The sequence below is a fragment of the Notolabrus celidotus genome, chromosome 13 (assembly GCF_009762535.1).
Source record: "Notolabrus celidotus isolate fNotCel1 chromosome 13, fNotCel1.pri, whole genome shotgun sequence".
NCBI lineage: Eukaryota > Metazoa > Chordata > Actinopteri > Labriformes > Labridae > Notolabrus > Notolabrus celidotus.
Window position 1 is genome coordinate 16,480,137 of NC_048284.1, and position 17,784 is coordinate 16,497,920.

A 17,784-nucleotide genomic window follows, 5' to 3' on the forward strand; every position below is an offset into this window, starting at 1 on the left:
TTATATGAGGTTGGCTTCTCCTATAGGAGCCGTGCTGACTGCTCTAATCCACTTCATAGATTCAGTCTTGACAAGTACCTCATTCAACCCCACTTAAAAAAAACAAAACAGTTTTAACCAGGGTGAGGGTGGTGGACTCTAGAAATCACTACAGACTCCTCCACCAGGCTGCATGATGACCAAAATATCTAAAGTTAGTTTATGATCTCTTTAGGACCAGCCATGCTCTTCAGTGTTAACTGTTTTTGTTGATGCTAGTTGTGTCACAGTGGCTTAAGGGCAGCGTTCTTTCTCAAACTTGAGAAACTTAAAAACAACATTAGAGGGAATACTGATGAGCTATTCCTAATACAATCTTAGCAATCTTGTTTTTTTTGTACTTTACAGAACTGCAGGTGTTGCCAGACTGTAGGCTATCTTCCTTCTGGTTCTCCTTCTTGTGATTCTGCTTTAAAATCACATATATGAGAACTCATTTCTAATAACGAGCTGAACTGGGACAGGTTGGGTTTGCATTTAGGATTTATGGTAAATGGACTTGTACTTATATAGCGCTTTTCTAGTCTTTCTGACCACTCAAAGTGCTTTTACACTACTAGTCACATTCACCAATTCATACCCATTCCCTCACTCACTGATGGTAGAGGCTGCCATAGTAAGGGGCCATCAGTGTTAGCTAATCTCATTCATTCACATTCACACACCTCGGAACAACAGAGGGAGCAATTTGGAGTTCAGTGTCTTGCTCAAGGACACTTCGGCATGTGACTGCCAGAGCTGGGATCGAACCGCCAACCTTCCAATAGATGAACGACTCTACCCACTGAGTCACAGCCGCCCCATTTAGTGTGTATGGAAGTGTATTTGATAACCTGAATGTGTCTGTAAATACATAAACATATGTAAACATGTGTATATAGGTAATTTGTTTACATATTTTTGATCCTTCTTTCCTCATCCGTTGTTTTAAATGCTCATAAAAAGCTGCCATGCATTTCTCTGTTGTTAGAACACTAAATAATATATTTTAAATACATAATTTCAGGGTAATTTTTTTTTTTTAAGTGTAAGCTATTTTTGTATGATGCTAGTTCAGTCAGGACCACTCTCGTCAAAATAATAATTATTTGCATGCAATAAGTTATATTTGGCTCTCTTCTGAGAGCTCCGTGTGCCTACATGGAATGCCAAAAGCTAAGGTAGGGAGAGCACACCTCCCTTCTCTTACATGTGCATACATTGAAAGCCAAGGCAGGATGATCAGCAGCAGCAGTACCCAGGGGTACAGAACAGGTATCAGTGACAATACACATGACACTGGTAAAATTAGATACAGCAGAAAAGGAGAAGCTGGGGTGGAGGTGCGTCGCAAAGGAATTTTTTGGTGGGGGGTATTAACTTTGGGCCCCAGCAGTTTCAGAGTCCATCAGCATCTTTTCCAGTGACTCAACGCATGGTTGCTTTACACTGCAGACCTTGCTGAGTGAAGAAGGAATAAAAACGGTGCTGTTCTCCCTCCTACACAATCAAAGTTCTGCACAGAATCAAAGATGCCTTTTAGATGAGAGGTGAAATGCCTTCAAGAACTTTAACCAACCCCAGCTACCAGCTACCTTTTGGATACAGCTTTGAATCTTAATGACCTGGATGACTAAGGACTTTCACAGATCCCTCCAAAAGCTGGGGTTTTTAATCAAAACACTTATAAATACTGATTTAACTCAGTCACTGTGATTGTATTGTAACATCTACATAAGATAACTGCTCAGACACAAATAGTTGAACCTTAAACCTCAAAGCCTTAAAAGTAAAATAGAGCACTATAGAATCATGAATTAAAAACATGTGTTGTTGTTTTTACTGCTTTTTCAGCAAATAAGGACCAGAGCTTCAAAAAGTTGACTTCATCCTAAGCAAAGGGGGATTTTAAAGGGGCTGTCAGAACAAGGCAGCAGTGTGGAGCCTGAACAGGCAAACAGTGTCTGACTGCTGTAAGACTGTATTAAAGGTTTGGGTGTGAGGCTGTTTTTTTACCTCTTACGTTTTAGGCACAGAAATGTCCTTAAAGGCCTTTCCTTAGTGTGGAGCTCTTTAAGAAAATCAACTTAACATAAAGGCTGCAGTATTCTGAGGTAAGATCTAGATTAAATCCCAGAATTATTAACAAAATGCACAAAAAACATAAAATCTAGACATCAGTTGAATAAAAAACTGTAGATATGAATTAAAAACACTCACTGGTCCTCTTTGAAGTAAGTGAAGCCGATGAACGGTAGCTGGTTGCCCACAAAGGCTTTGGGTGGTGGAAAGGTCTCAGCATCTTTTTTATCTTCCTCGATGTCGTCAAAGTTAGTGGTGTCTATGTCGCTGTTCAGCTCTGGCACCACTGGAGCAACAGCTGGAAGACAGAATTACATACAGTCATTAGGAGGAGGAGGAGGAGGAGAAGGAGAAGAGGAGGAGGAGGTCTCCGTCAGTCTCTCTCTTTCAGCCTCTACCTTCATCCAACTTCGGAGGCAGATGGCTGTCTACAAATTTGTCTGGTTCTGCACAAGTTTTCTGCTTGTTAAAGACAGATTTACCTGCCATTGTCTCAAAATTTTGCCAAATGTTTTGGTGGATTAATGTTAGGACTCTTTACTAAAATATCAAGGGGGATAATCTGAACCAGTTTAGTAAAAAAAAAAGTCCTTTTGTTATGATTTGGTGCTATGGAAATAAAACCTAACTAATACAGGAAGGTGCAAACAAAGATGTTACAGAAAAAAATAAAGATTTATTCTGTTACATTACAGCTTAAGTTTAAGTTTTTAAGATGTCAAATTAGTTTGCTGAATGAGGCTAACCCAGGGGTGCAGCACGCCCCGCTGGGGGTGAAGCTTCCACCAAAGCGTCTGCCCCCTGGTGGCTGGCTGCAGTACATGTCAAAAACTCTTTCTCCCCCATTCATTTGAATGGGGCTGCAGTCAAACTTTAAAAAATAAATACACGTCGTATGAATGTTTCTCACATATGCTGTGGTGATATTATATAGTTATCATTTTACTGTTTTGTGTTCAAGGCCTCTTTTTTCTGAAAAATTTATTTTTCATTAGTTATCAGAGGTTAAAAAATGGGGTTTAACTTCCAGATTCACTTTGATTGACAGCTGCTGTAGATGGAAACTCCACAGGATCTTGTGACACTACGCTGAAGGGCGGAGCTCATTACCGTGGCAACACAGAAATTACAGTGGCAACCACAGAAATTCTCTACAGCGCAGACTCTGGCTGCACAATGGCTGTGTATAGGAACGGTGTTTTTTGGCTTCAAAACCGTACAATGTTGTACAATGCGTATAAAATATGTAATGAATATAATATGTAATGAATATAATATGTAATGTATGTGTATAAATCTTATGTGCTTTGGCAACAACATGTCTTTGTTTATGCCAATAAAGCAAATTGAATTGAATTGAATTGAATTGAAAAGGCGGAGCAACGCTGTCCATTTTATATACAGTCTATGGGCTAACTCTAGCAGAGCTAGCACTTCGGTCCTCCTTGCAGGTTAACGAACACATGCCTCAGCTCGCCACTTATAACTCCGGTCGAGTGGTTATACGCCAATTTAACAAGACACAGCCTTCATGCAACTTCCTTTTCTAGGTCAAAATACTGCCAAATTGCCCTGCGCTACAGGAAGCAATCTGTCCAGTATTTGTTTACATTTAGGTAGCACTTCATTACAGCATTATGGCAGGAGCCAATAACTTGAGCTTGAGGCGGATGGCTACAGCTCAGACACAGCATATTACTGGCATTTTAGGCTTACATTAATATAAACATTTTAGAACTGATAAGTAATTCTCCTGCCGACTGACAAGGGTGACAATGATTAATCTTTTAGTGTACTAAACGTTCACATCCCTAATATTTAACATCTTTTATAGATGTACTTTTAAAAAAATCATGCATATATGGTAAGAATATGAAGAAGAAAGAAGAAGAAACATACTTTAATAATCCCCAGGGGGGAAATTCAAATTTTTCCACTCGTGTTATATTTTTTGGTCATGCTACACGCACAGTTTGGTATATACATACAATTTTATGCACAAACATGCAAAGGACATGCACTTAGGGGGAGATGTCAAAGTGAGGATGCTGCCTTCAACCAGCGTACCCAGGCAGTTGGGGGTTCGGTGCCTTTCTCAAGGGCACCTCGACAGTGCCCAGGCAAGTGAACCAGCAACTCTACAGCCACAAGTCCACTTGTCAAATGTCGTCAATGCTGGGACTCGAACTGGTGACCCTTTGGTTGCCAAGCTAAGCCCCTATGGACTGAGCTACTGCCACCCCATGGTTGTCATTTTAGGCTAAATGTTGCTGTCCATTTATTTCTATATCAAGCACTGAGTGAAAGACAGCCACTGAAATATAGAGTTGAGTCGAGGCCATGAGTTAAGCTCTACGGTTGAATCAAGCGCCCCATGTACGAGGCTACAGGCTCTCAGAGCATCAGTTATGGGTTTAATTCCAACCCTCTGCAATTTGCCATAAGTCATCCTCCACTCTCGAGGGGCGACTCTATCCACTATCTCGTCCTTTCAATATAGACATAAAAGCCCCCACTTTAAAAATCGGGTGGAGTTAAGAAAAGAGAGGAGTGATGTATTAATTAAATTGAAGATTTTGTTGATAAAACTCTTTCCTGCTAAAGGACTAAATACTTAAAATAGATCCTCAACAAACTGCAAATTTTTTTCAGGGGTAAACTCACTGCCAGCTTTGGCACAATTTGCAGTAGGAGTGAGTTTCTGCAGGTTGGCTTGAAGCTAACACCACTCCTCTCTCTGTACAGAGCTCGCTTTGTGCCCCACACACAGTTCCTTTCACAGATGGAGCCTTAACGCCTGCTCTCTCCTCACAGACGCAGGCGAGCTTTAAAAGTCTCAACAACAGGCAGACAAAAACGTGTCAAAGGGCCAATCAGATAAAACTAAGCTAGTCCTTTAGCCTATAAATAGTTCCTAATTGGAAAAGAAAGCAGCCATTATGGATCCAGTTCCTCAGACCAGAGCTCATTACAGTCGGGTCAAGTCAGAAACCCTCAGCGTGACAAATGTGACTCAAAGTCGGTGCAGAAAATACAGGCAGAGATGGAGCGCAGGAATGAAACAAACGAGGGGAAATAAAAGAGAAGAGGCTGTAAAAAATAAAAGCAGGAATGTGGTGAGACAGAAAGAGACACAGGCCGCTCCGTGGAGGCCCTTGTGGCACGGCTTTCCCAGAATGCTCTCTGATAGCGGGCGGTTAATGACAGGCAGCAGTGGCCACAGTGAGAGTGAGAGAGCGGGAGCAGCCCTCCAAACCGGGGTGCCCCTCTCATTAGGGCTGTCCACACAGGCCGCACAGCCAGCCCCGCCCGCCGCTACAGGGGGTGCTGCCTCCTGTCCCGTCAATACTGGGTGCTGGTTTCTTTTCCCCTCAACTATTCCAATGCTTGATAAGCTTTGCAGAGAAGAAAACAACTGGGAAAATCTGAACAATCAACCACACAGTCGCACACAGCAGGGAGTAAAGACACTCCTAAACAGACACTTAGGGCTGGGAGGTACATGCAAGTCATGTTTTGAGTGTGTGTTTGAGTGTGGGACATGATATGAATGTCCAAACTGAGCAGCACAGTGGTGGCACAGCACAGTAGTGGGGTTTGTGTTGTAGACTGCCAGGCGGTCTGAAGTTGTGTCTTAATCAGAGCCAGGTGAGGTAGAAAGACCCTGCTCTTAATGCTAAAAAGACACAGAAGTCCTGCTGAAAGGCCCCATATATCCTTATTTCCTTCCTTCCAAGGAAATGCTACATCTGATAGGACTTTGAATCTCTTTTCAAAACTTAGGGTGTTTTGCTTTTGATCTAATCAACCCACAATAGTGCACCTTCCTGCTGCATCCCAACCTCTCCAAAACAAAAGAACACTGTTTCATTGAACTGTTAAAGATTTTATGTTTTTCGGTGATTTAATAATCGATAATTTAACTAATGTAAAAAGCACACTGTACATCAGAGTAAGCCAGTACATGTAATAATCAGTATGACAAAATGTTTTCACTAACAGTTAGTATCTACAGAAGAGGATCATGGCAACTGATATCTAAGTTTTGACCTTTTTTCAGAACTCTGAGTTATTGGCTGTTTTCGAAACGGTCTGCTACATACTACCTACTAATGTAGTAGGCAGTAGGTACTGCCTACTACATACTGCATTTGAATTTTATATGTAGTATGAGTGTTCTGTTCGATCTGTGTTGCAGTACGCTGGGCCAGACGTCACTGGATTTCTGGTTTCGGAATGCGGAAGTAAACAACGGCCAAGCTGATAAAGAAACTGCTTCTTTAGCATCACTTATGATTTAATAAGTTAAGAAGTGGTTTATATGGAAAGTAATAATTTTCACAGCACCTAAAAACCGAGTTCCCCTATCAAAAAAAGAAGACATAAGAAAAAGCGTAACGAGCGCTGTGCATTGGGGGAAACAGTACGCGAGGCAGATTGGTCCGATGCATACTGTGAAATTTTCCTGAATCAGTTCAACATCCGGCATACTGAAAATTTTGCTCTTCTTCACATACTCCTTATACATCAGTGCGTAGTGCTAGTATAGTAGGGAGTTTCGAAAACAGCCATTGTCTCTGAAAAAATCTTAATTCTGACTTTTTTTGATACCATTTTCAACGATTTTACTCAGAATTTGGAGAGGTTTGACAAAACAGATCAGAACAAAACATATTGTTGGATTAAAGCCAGTGAAAAGGGAGGATAAAGTTCTAAGATCAAAGTTATACTTATTACTTTTATTTCCAGGAAATCTGATAAAAAAAGGTCACAACTTAAGGAAAAATGAAGTGGCCTTAATCCTCTAAGGAAATGATCCCCCTTGTTTTTAGCCAAATGAAGAGTGTTGTATTTGTTGCCACTTTGAGGGAGCAGAGGTTCAGCTCTGTGGTGGTTTAATCCTTATAATAATAATAATAATAATAATAATAATAATAATAATAATAATAATAATAATAATAATAATAATAATAATAATAATAATAATAACGCCAGGCCGCTCTTTTTTATATACATATATATATGATGATGATATGATGATATATATACACTCCTCAATTACTTAAGCTTTATTATTCCATTTGTATGACACACTTGCAGTTTCACTCCCAGTTGTTTCCTCATTGAGTTGCACCCATGCAGCTGGTTCTCCTGCATCATGAGCATCCAGTCTTATAAAATATTTGTGGGGGAGCATATGGAGAACACATGGAGCATTTATGTATGCTTTGTAGCTCAGGAGATGGAAATAAACTATGAGCTAATGCTGAAAAGAAACAGATCAGCAGAAGAATGAGTTGCAGGTGATAAGAAGTCAGACGATAAGAGTCAGAAGTCAAACATGACCAGAAATGGAAAATCTGCACCTGCAGAGAGGATTTAAGAAACACACAGGATTCATAAACGTGCACACACTTACTTTCTCTGATGTTGTCAAAGGTCCACTGGTTGTTCTTAAAGAAAGGGTGAATTTGAATTTCATCCACTCCTGAGCGGCCCAGACGGACTTTCCTGCACACACAAGACCAGGACCAAGACTATGAGCAAAACCTGAACACAAAACACACCCTGGTCCTCCCCTCCACCCACCAACATCGTCATCAACACACAGCCTGGTGACCAGTGACCACGCTGACCAGTATGGAGAGCCGCATGACCACTGGTGAGCACCGGAACCTCCTCTAACCAGACAGATAGAGACCCATGAGGAGAAGGATAGACAGTGTTAAGATCTACAGAAGATTAGCTGCTTCTACCTTCACTCCTTCTCCCTAAAACTCTGCACACACTCTTTCTCTCTGCTGGGTACAGGGCTGGAGGGGTGCGGCACTTTGGGCTTGCCACGTGTGGGACATTCCAGACCCAGCCAAGAGGAAGAGGAGAGGAGAGGGCAGGGGCGGGGAGGCAGAAAAATTAGAGAAGGGAGAGTTTTTAAAACCCCCGCAAAATCAGAAGAAACACTGACATGGGGCTGTTGTGTTCCAATGCTTGGAAAGCTGCAGGAGTGCTACAGGAGAAAGTTAGGGCTGGAAAATGAGAGGATGAAGAAAACAAAGTGACATCAAGATGAGAGGGTGAAGAAGAAAGAAAATTATAAACAGAGAGTGATGAAAAACACATGGAAGAGGAGAGAGGAAAAAACAAAAAAAAAGGAGAGCGGAGAAGGTGGTTAGTACAGGAATGATTCAGCAGGACAGCTCGACAGTGACAGAGCATGTGGGGTGAGTGGTGAATGAATGTATTGGTCAGTATGAGTGTGGTGTGTGTGTGTGTGTGTGTGTGTGTGTGTGTGTGTGTGTGTGTGTGTGTGTGTGTGTGTGTGTGTGTGTGTGTGTGTGTGTGAGGCAGGGCAGCCGTGCACATGTGAGATTCTGTGTGTGGTGGGAGAATAGTGAGCGAGAAGGTAAATAAACCGTCAAGTGAAAGTCTGCTCTGTGTGGGAGCAGAAAGGGCCTGTGTCTGAGCTCTCAAAGGGGGGGTTACTAGTGTAAACAGGAAGTGGTTACTTCCAGGGGGATGGGCCTGTGACCAAGTGCATGACCCACGCCCACACGTTCATGCAGCGTTTACCTGTATTACTAAAAAGACATTATGACGCATTTAAAACTATCTCGTTCAGTAATGTAGCTGAGATCTGTCACACTCAGGTTACAGGTACTGATATCACTGTTAGTGAATATTTCAAGACAGAATTTTTGTTTTATCCAATAACAGAGTGGTACTAAACACATCCGCAACTCTGACTCACTTCAGTCATTTAAAAACCACCTCAAGACCTTCCTGTTCATAAAGCATACAATACATAACCTCTAATCCTACTCTACCTCTGTCTTTATTCTGTTCTGTTTTCTTTATTTTCTTTATTTCTATTCTTATTTTTTTGTAAAGCAACTTTGAGTGCCATGAAAAGCGCTATACAAATCCGATCAATTATTATCATTATTATTACTATTATTATTATTACTATCTCACTGTATCTATCCAATTTTTTTTAGAAATACCATGATAAAAGGAGTGTGTACGTGTGTGTTTGGGTGTATTCTTAGATATATTTACGTGCGCTTGTGTGTATCTATACTTATGTTCATGCGCTCTTGTGTGCGTGTGTATGTGCGTTTGAATGTGTGTGTGTTGGTGGATCTGCTTGTGTGCCTGTGTGTATTGGTACATGGGGTGCCCTTCTTTCGTTCTGTTTTACTTTTACTTTTATTTTTTTATTTACTCATTTCTTTTTCCTATGTCTCTCCCCTTCAATTTATATATATTTATTTACTTATATTTACTTTATATTTACTTATTTCTTGTTCTTACTCTCTCCATTTGGAACTGACAATTTTTCAATCGCTCCAAAATCCATTACTACTAACATATTATCATTATTATTATTATTATTATTATTATTATTATTATTATTATTAATATTATTATTATTATTATTATTATTATTATTATTATTATTATTATTATTATTATTATTATTATCTTACAATAGTCATCTGAACTTTGTTGAAATACCATCCACTCTCTACCAGTGTACTTTCTATTAGTTATTCTGCTGTTCCGAGTCATGTGTTGTGTATAATGCAATTGTCCCTCTGCACATCTGTCTGTTACGAAAATCACAAATAAAGAAAAAAAAAAAAAAAAAAAAAGGAAAACCAACAATAATTTGGTCCTACCATTAAATGAAGTGTCGTATTATCCAAAATTACGACTGAATAAAGACTTTTTTTGGCTACATTTTTTGTCCAAAAACAACAGAAATCAATGAGCCTCACAATTGCAATGACAGACATTTGCATCCATTGAAAAATATTTGCACTAATTATTCATCCTGTCATCCTGCATGCTGCAAATACTCCCTGGCACACCAAGCGTATCAATCTGCCAAAGAAAATAGCCCCAGAAACATTTTGCTCTTGCTTGAGAAACTGATGCTGTTTCTAGGAATTCCCAGCTGTATTACGCCCTTTTTTTTTTTTTTATAAAATCCATTTGGGACCTGTTTTAAAAGATACATAATATTCACAAATGTCTTAGGGCAATGAAAATATAGAACAAGGAAAAATCTGTGTCCTTGTAGCTTGTTTCTTGAGTTCTAACTAAATGTGTGTTTTGAAGTTATTCTCTTTCACACAATATTGTAGCTAAGGATTTAACACGTTGTACCTCTGCTTGACGTTTTTCTTTTTCAGATCAGTGTCCTCTCCGATCCAACATAAATCTAAGTGTGTGTTTGCATCTGTCTTTACATGACAGGCAGTCTGATCTTATAAATTATTCAGACTTTTTGTCAAAGCACAAGCGTTTGATGAAATGATTTCCATGTGCGAACCTGTCAGTCAGAAAGGCACAGATGAGGTCTTTGGCATCCCGAGACATCTCCACATCCTCGGGAAAAACGAGCGAGTTCTTGTGGTTCATAATCTTCCCATAAGTTCCAACCAGGGACTCTGCATAGAAAGGAGTCTCACCTGGAAAAGAAAAAAGAAAATTGAATTTCCAGTCACTAAAGGGTATCTTATCAATCAGCCGGGGGTAAGTGATTGATGGTGAATCAGAAGCTTCAATGCAGACAGTTACTGTATGTGCTGTATTATATCCTTTCAACATGTGACTTAAAAAAAAAACATAGCTGTGTTATGTTAGACCTCTTACCAACAAACAACTCGAACATAAAGACTCCTACAGACCACCAGTCACACTCTCGGCCGTAGTAACCGTCACCACCCTGAGACTGGAGCACCTCAGGAGAGATGTAGTCTGGTGTGCCAACAGCTGTGTCACAGTGCACCATGCCCGTCTGCAAACACAAAAACACAAGATCAAATAAAGCAGGGAGCAAAAGTGAACAAGAACATAACGATAACTGTGAGTGCATGAGTTGGAATAAAGTAAAACAAATTACTAACAAGCAGATTCAGGTGTCTTAATGTGAGGATTTACATCTTTTCTTTGGGATTTATGGCAGTAAATAAAGAGGCTTTGGGGTTTTGAATGCTCATTGGTCAAACTTAGCAATTTGAAGACATCATATGGGAATCTTGGGAAATTGTGAGAAGCAGTTTTTTAAACATTTATGATGTCAAAGATATATAATTCATAGTGTAAATAACCTGCAGCCATATTTATTACATTTACATTAAAATGAAACATTTTTCAATCAAACAAAAGATATGTAGTGTAGCCTGAGGGGACATTTCTATCTAAGTCAGACTGTCAGAGAATAGACTGTAAAATCCTGCTGATGGTTATAAAGCACTGAATGGTTTAGGCCCAAAATACATTGCTGATCTGCTGCTACTGTATGAACCATCTGGACCTCTGAGGTCATCAGGTACTGGTCTACTTTCAGTCCCGAGAGTCAGAACGAAACATGGTGAAGCAGCGTTTAGTCATTATGCACCACATATCTGGAACACACTCCAACTCTCACCTCTTTTAAATCAAAGATTAATACTTTTTTATTTGCCACTGCCTTCCTATCTTAGCTTATTTTAACTCACTTTAATCTAATGTAATTTTTGATATATTTCTAATTTTCTTTTTCTTTTCTGTTTTATTATATTTGTCATTTTAATTGTGTTCTTTTATGCTTGTCTCAATGTTTCCAATGCTTATAATGTTTTAATGTAAAGCACATTGAGTTGCCCTTGTGTATAAAATGCGCTATACAAATAAAGTTGCCTTGTCTTGCCTAAGTGGCCCTAAAAAAGTGTAAAAAAAAAAAATGCTATTTAAAGCACTAAATGTATGAAACAGTCTTCCACTGTGCCACATTGTGTCTGTTTACATGCCTCTATAACATTTACAACATTCCATATTTAGAAAGACTGTCAAGAAAGGAAATCCTTTCATGTCTTCATGCATAGTTTGTTTACTTAGAGCAGCTAAATCTCTGCTAGACTGTCTTGACTGTGTTTATATGACACACTGTCAACAGTTAGATTTTCAGAGAGCTTAAATGTGTGGGACCACTCATAAACCATCTATTTAAAAATTCACAGTAGTGAAAAACAGAAGACGGAAAAACATTTCCTGACCGACATAAGAGGCGGGACCGCCGCTGGCTGTCTTGATTGGTTGGTTAGCACAATAACTTCTGAGGACTTTCAAAACAACATGATGCAAGAAAGCTGTACTGAGCTGAACTTCATGATCTGAACACTAGGTGGTGCAATAGAGCTCTGATATAAAGCCACCAGATTCAAGATACAGAAGACAGCTGTCCTGTTTTCAACTGATTCAATCATTTAGTTGTTTTTCTCAAAATAAAAGGCTTGAACTCTAAAGTTCAGTGTTTAAAACATTTCAAACCCACCGAGTCCATCTTCATACATGTGCCGAAATCTGCCAGTTTGAGGTGCCCGTGTTTGTCCAGCAGCATGTTGTCTGGTTTGACATCCCGGTGGATGAAGCCCATGGAGTGGATGGCGTCCAGCGCCAACACGACCTCAGCAGTGTAGAAGCGAGCCCACTTCTCAGGTATATCGTAGTTCATGGTGAGTGTTACCAGGTCTCCTCCGGGCATGAACTCCATCACCATGTAGAGGTGGCGGTCGTCTTGGAAAGCACAGCACAGCTAGGAGACAAAAACACAATCACTTTGTGTCCTTGAAAGTCTCATGTGGGATGTTGAGCTGTTCTTTTGGAGCAGAGTAAACTACAATGTGTGGGTGTTATTTCAGGATCATCTGGAGGCATTATTGAACAACAGACCCCGGTGATTAATCATTATCCACAATTTCATGCAACATCGTGACACCAGCTTAATACTGCAAGGCATGATAGGGAGAGCTTAGACTGGACAAACCAAAATAAATGTTGTCTCATAGGATCACATTATCATCTCAGAAATCCTTCGGGCTTTGGTTATTGTAATGTAATGCCTCAAAGTTAAATTAAGTGGATTTTTCTTTGGTTCATCATACTCACATTACATTTTACTCTGAGTGTTTCTCATGTTTACATTTGGGCCTGCCTGCTGTTTGTTCTGGACATTACAGTAGTCCCTTTGTATACACTACCGTTCAAAAGTTTGGGGTCACTTAGAAATGTCCTTATTTTTGAAAGAAAAGCACTGTTTTTTTCAATGAAGATAACATTAAATTAATCAGAAATACACTCTATACATTGTTAATGTGGTAAATGACTATTCTAGCTGCAAACGTCTGGTTTTTAATGGAATATCTACATAGGTGTATAGAAGCTCATTTCCAGCAACCATCACTCCAGTGTTCTAATGGTACATTGTGTTTGCTAATCGCGTTAGAAAGCTAATGGATGATTAGAAACATCTTGAAAACCCTTGTGCAGTTACGTTAGCACAGCTGAAAAAGGTTTTGCTGGTTAGAGAAGCTATAAAACTGGCCTTTCTTTGAGTTAGTTGAGTATCTGGAGCATCACATTTGTGGGTTCGATTATACTCTCAGAATGGCCAGAAAAAGAGAACTTTCATATGAAACTCGACAGTCTATTCTTGTTCTTAGAAATGAAGGCTATTCCATGCGAGAAATTTCCAAGAAACTGAACATTTCCTACAACGATGTGTACTACTCCCTTCAGAGAACAGCACAAACAGGCTCTAACCAGAGTAGAAAGAGAAGTGGGAGGCCCCGGTGCACAACTGAACAAGAAGACAAGTAAAGTAGAGTCTCTAGTTTGAGAAATAGACACCTGACAGGTCCTGAACTGGCAGCTTCATTAAATGGTACCCGCAAAACGCCAGTGTCAACGTCTACAGTGAAGAGGCGACTCCGGGATGCTGGCCTTCTAGGCAGAGTGGCAAAGAAAAGGCCATATCTGAGACTGGCCAATAAAAGGAAAATATTAATATGGGCAAAAGAACACAGACATTAGACAGAGGAAGATTGGAAAAAAGTGTTATGGACAGACAAATCGAAGTTTCAGGTGTTTGGATCACACAGAAGAAGATTAGTGAGATGCAGAACAAGTGAAAAGATGCTGGAAGAGTGCCTGACACCATCTGTTAAGCATGGTGGAGGTAATGTGATGGTCTGGGGCTGCTTTGGTGCTGGTAAAGTGGGAGATTTGTACAAGATAAAAGGGATTTTGAATAATGAAGGCTATCACTCAATTTTGCAATGCCATGCCATACCCTGTGGACAGCGCTTGATTGGAGCCAATTTCCTCCTACAACAGGACAATGACCCAAAGCACACCTCCAGATTATGCAAGAACTATTTAGGGAAGAAGCAGGCAGCTGGTATTCTGTCTGTAATGGAGTGGACAGCGCAGTCACCAGATCTCAACCCCATTGAGCTGTTGTGGGAGCAGCTTCACCGTATGGTACGCAAGAAGTGTCCATCAAGCCAATCCAACTTGTGGGAGGTGCTTCAGGAAGCGTGGGATGAAATGTCTTCAGATTCCCTCAACAAATAAACAGCTAGAATGCCAAAGGTCTGCAATGCTGTAATTGCTGCAAAGGGAGCATTCTTTGATGAAAGCAAAGTTTGAAGGACAAAATTATTATTTCAACTAAAAATCATTATTTCTAACATTCTCAATGTCTTGACTATATTTTCTATTCATTTTGTAACTCATTTGATAAATAAAAGTGTGAGTTTTCATGAAAAACACAAAATTGTCTAGGTGACCCCAAACTTTTGAACGGTAGTGTATATTATTCATACTTCTGTTAATATAAAAGTTACAGTATTAACCCATCATTGTTTTTCTTGATCTGGTGTGTATAAGTGTATAAGTATGCATTATTAATGTCAGTGCCTCATTATTTGAATGTTCTTTCTGCTCATTTTATTTCTCTTCTTAGATTTCTTCCAGCACTAGGCGCTGAGTAATTAAAAGCTGAGCTGTATTTTGTTCCAATGGAACTAACAGCAATTAAATTACATTTAAAGCTCCTCTGAGGACTCTTTCTCTGGTAATGAAACAGACTGAAATTCAAACTAATACGTCTTTATGACCTAGAAAAGTAAATGAGACCATCAGAGAGAAAACTGATTATATGTATACAGTTATTTTATATATCTGTCTCCCCTGCTGGGGGGTAGGTGTCAGAAAAGTCGATTAGTAGCATGCTGCCAAAGATAGCTCTGTCAAAATTGTTCCACTCAGAGGATTCAATTTCAGTCGCACGCGAGTCATTTTCAATCAATCATTATTTCTAGAGGTGTGAAAAAATATTGATACAGCAATATATCCCAATACTTTGACCTCCGATATAATATTGATAGTTCAACTCTTAATATCGATTTTTTGTAAAAATAAAAATTCATAGTTTAGCCGAGTTGGAACTAAAATACGACTTCAGTATTTTAAAAACAATAAAGTGGAAAAGTTGCTTTCAATCCAATAGTTTTGACTTGATTTGTCATTTCAATTTTGAGTAATATTGTATGATTTACATATACACCATCTCTATTTTTTTCTTAGTTTACTGTGTAGAATATCGTGATATATCGTGATGCGTATCGTGAGGTTCTTGCCAATACTCACCCCTAGTTATTTCTGGCACCTATTTTAGATGTAGTCCTAGTCTTGAAATAAAAAGGCTTATTAATTTCAGTCTTAGTCACATTTTAGTCTTTTATGTCCTCTCTAGTCTTAGTCTTGTTTTTGTCAAAAAATCATTTGTAGTCAAAACATTTTCTCTCTTTCAGCTCATTCAATTAACAAATTAGTCACTGGTATCAAGCTTGTACCAGGCGTTTAAACCTGTAAAGCAACATTTCACCCTCTCAATACTTTAACTTGTGTAATATTTGGATTACTTTCCTTATTTGGATGATTTAGCCTAGACCCACTCACAACACAATGCTGCTGTGATATCCCTGCTGATCTACTGAGGTAAGGAAAGTGTATTACATACGGTACATGTAAAAGTGGTAGTATAGTCCCTGGTTTTATCCATATCTGACCTTCCCTGCTGCTTTTTACTTGTTTTATTTAACCACAGTGTTTTAACAAGTGTCTGCATTTTACTGTCTGTTTTTAACCTGTTTTTATTCTTACTGCCTTTTTAATATGTCCTGTAGCACTTTGAGATTTGTCTAGAATGTGAAGTGCATGATAAATAAAATGCATTATTTTTATTATTATTATTATTATTATTATTATTATTATTATTATTATTATTATTATTATTATCATAGGGGACAGTTCTTTACTGTCTTACTTAATAATTTCTCTAACATATTCCCAAACTAGGATACATAGTACATTTTGGCAGACTACAGAGGACAGATTGGATGTTCAGGAGGGGAAAATATCCTGGATTTTGAATTTCTGACAGTCCACCACTAATATTTCAGCACTGTCTCGTTAGCGAAAGCAGTCCTGTGCTCATCAGAGTTTTTGTCAGTGATGTATCGTCATCATCTTATCTTTATCATGGAAAAGAAGGTTATTTAGAAACATTTATCGCCATAATTGTCTTAAGTGAAATTAATGCTGAATAGAAAACACTTCTGACACATGTACAAAACAAGATGAGCAAGCAGTTAATTCATCAAGCTTTGGCCAAAAATCGACTGAAACTGAAAATTACTCAAGGAGCTTTAATCTGGTTTTATCAAAAGCATTAACATAATATAACTTGAGGATGATGCTGATTAAACTATGTTTAATTATTGGCTTATTTTACTTAAAGTGCACATTTGAAATGTGTTGTTTTTTTGACAATTAATGTTTCAATTTTCTAATATCTTGAATATTGTTATCTATTTCTTTTGATAATTATTTGTTTGATAAGAGAAGTTTGAGAGGGAAAAGAATAACTAAGTTTATTACAAGTAGTAAATTAAAAAAATGACTATATGCGTGTTTAAAGGGACCAATCAAGCAAAGTTCCACTCCTGTGCCTGTAAGGAGGTCAGGTTTGAGAGAGAATATACTCATGTTTCTATATTTGAATGTTTGACTCTGTCACTGTGCAATCATGTGTAATTTCTGTGAAATAAAAACATTGATGTGCACACCTGGACAACCCAGGGACTGTTGGAGAAGGCCATGATGTGTCTCTCCTCCCAGAAGAATGCAGAGTCTGACCGCTTGATCATCTCAAACTTGCTGAGCTGCTTCATAGCATAAACCTCCTGAGAGGCCTTGTGACGGACCTGCAGAGACAGAAGACGCTGACTTGTAAACATTGATAACTATGCAAGGACAAGAAAGAAAATGGAATGTCATGAAGTAAGAATGTCACATTAACCAGAGATAACATGAGATACAAGAAGAGACAGCGAGAGGGGAGCCCATAATTACAGGCACACACCCATACAGAGACATGCTTACACAAGACTTAAGCACAAACACAGCATGCATCCCCCACCACCACACCCCCACTGCAGACTTCGCACTCCTCTCCCACACGCTGAGCCTGTCCAGACTTGTTTCTAGCACAATACTCTCAGTAGAGACCAGATTCAAGCTTCCAGCAGCACCAGAGACAGACATCTGGAAAAAGTGGTTGTTAAGAGGGATTTACTGGAATCCCTAATGACTTTATTGAACTCAAATTCGGTTTAATGGACCATGCTGTGGAGACAGATCCTGATTATGTTTCAAAACAAGTTGCAGAGGTGACATGTTTCATATTGTTGCAATTTAAGAGATTGCTGCGCCCTCTACTGGTTCACATTTTGGGTGTTTTGGTGCAACTTGCTGATTCCAGATGCATCTGGGGAATCTCTGCTGCTCCAT

The 17,784-nt window shown here is 39.1% G+C and overlaps 1 protein-coding gene across 1 annotated transcript in view; it reads right to left on the reverse strand.

Annotated features, from left to right (window-relative positions):
* The window catches only part of LOC117824246 (rho-associated protein kinase 2-like), a 50,103-nt gene that overhangs the window by 24,098 nt on the left and 8,221 nt on the right, over window positions 1-17,784 (reverse strand). The window contains exons 4-9 of the mRNA XM_034699691.1: window positions 17,061-17,198; window positions 12,422-12,682; window positions 10,759-10,903; window positions 10,436-10,574; window positions 7,520-7,611; window positions 2,239-2,398 (exon numbers count right to left, since the gene is read on the reverse strand). Coding sequence (XP_034555582.1) covers window positions 2,239-2,398; window positions 7,520-7,611; window positions 10,436-10,574; window positions 10,759-10,903; window positions 12,422-12,682; window positions 17,061-17,198 — 935 coding nt within the window. The remainder of the gene's footprint in view (window positions 1-2,238; window positions 2,399-7,519; window positions 7,612-10,435; window positions 10,575-10,758; window positions 10,904-12,421; window positions 12,683-17,060; window positions 17,199-17,784) is intronic.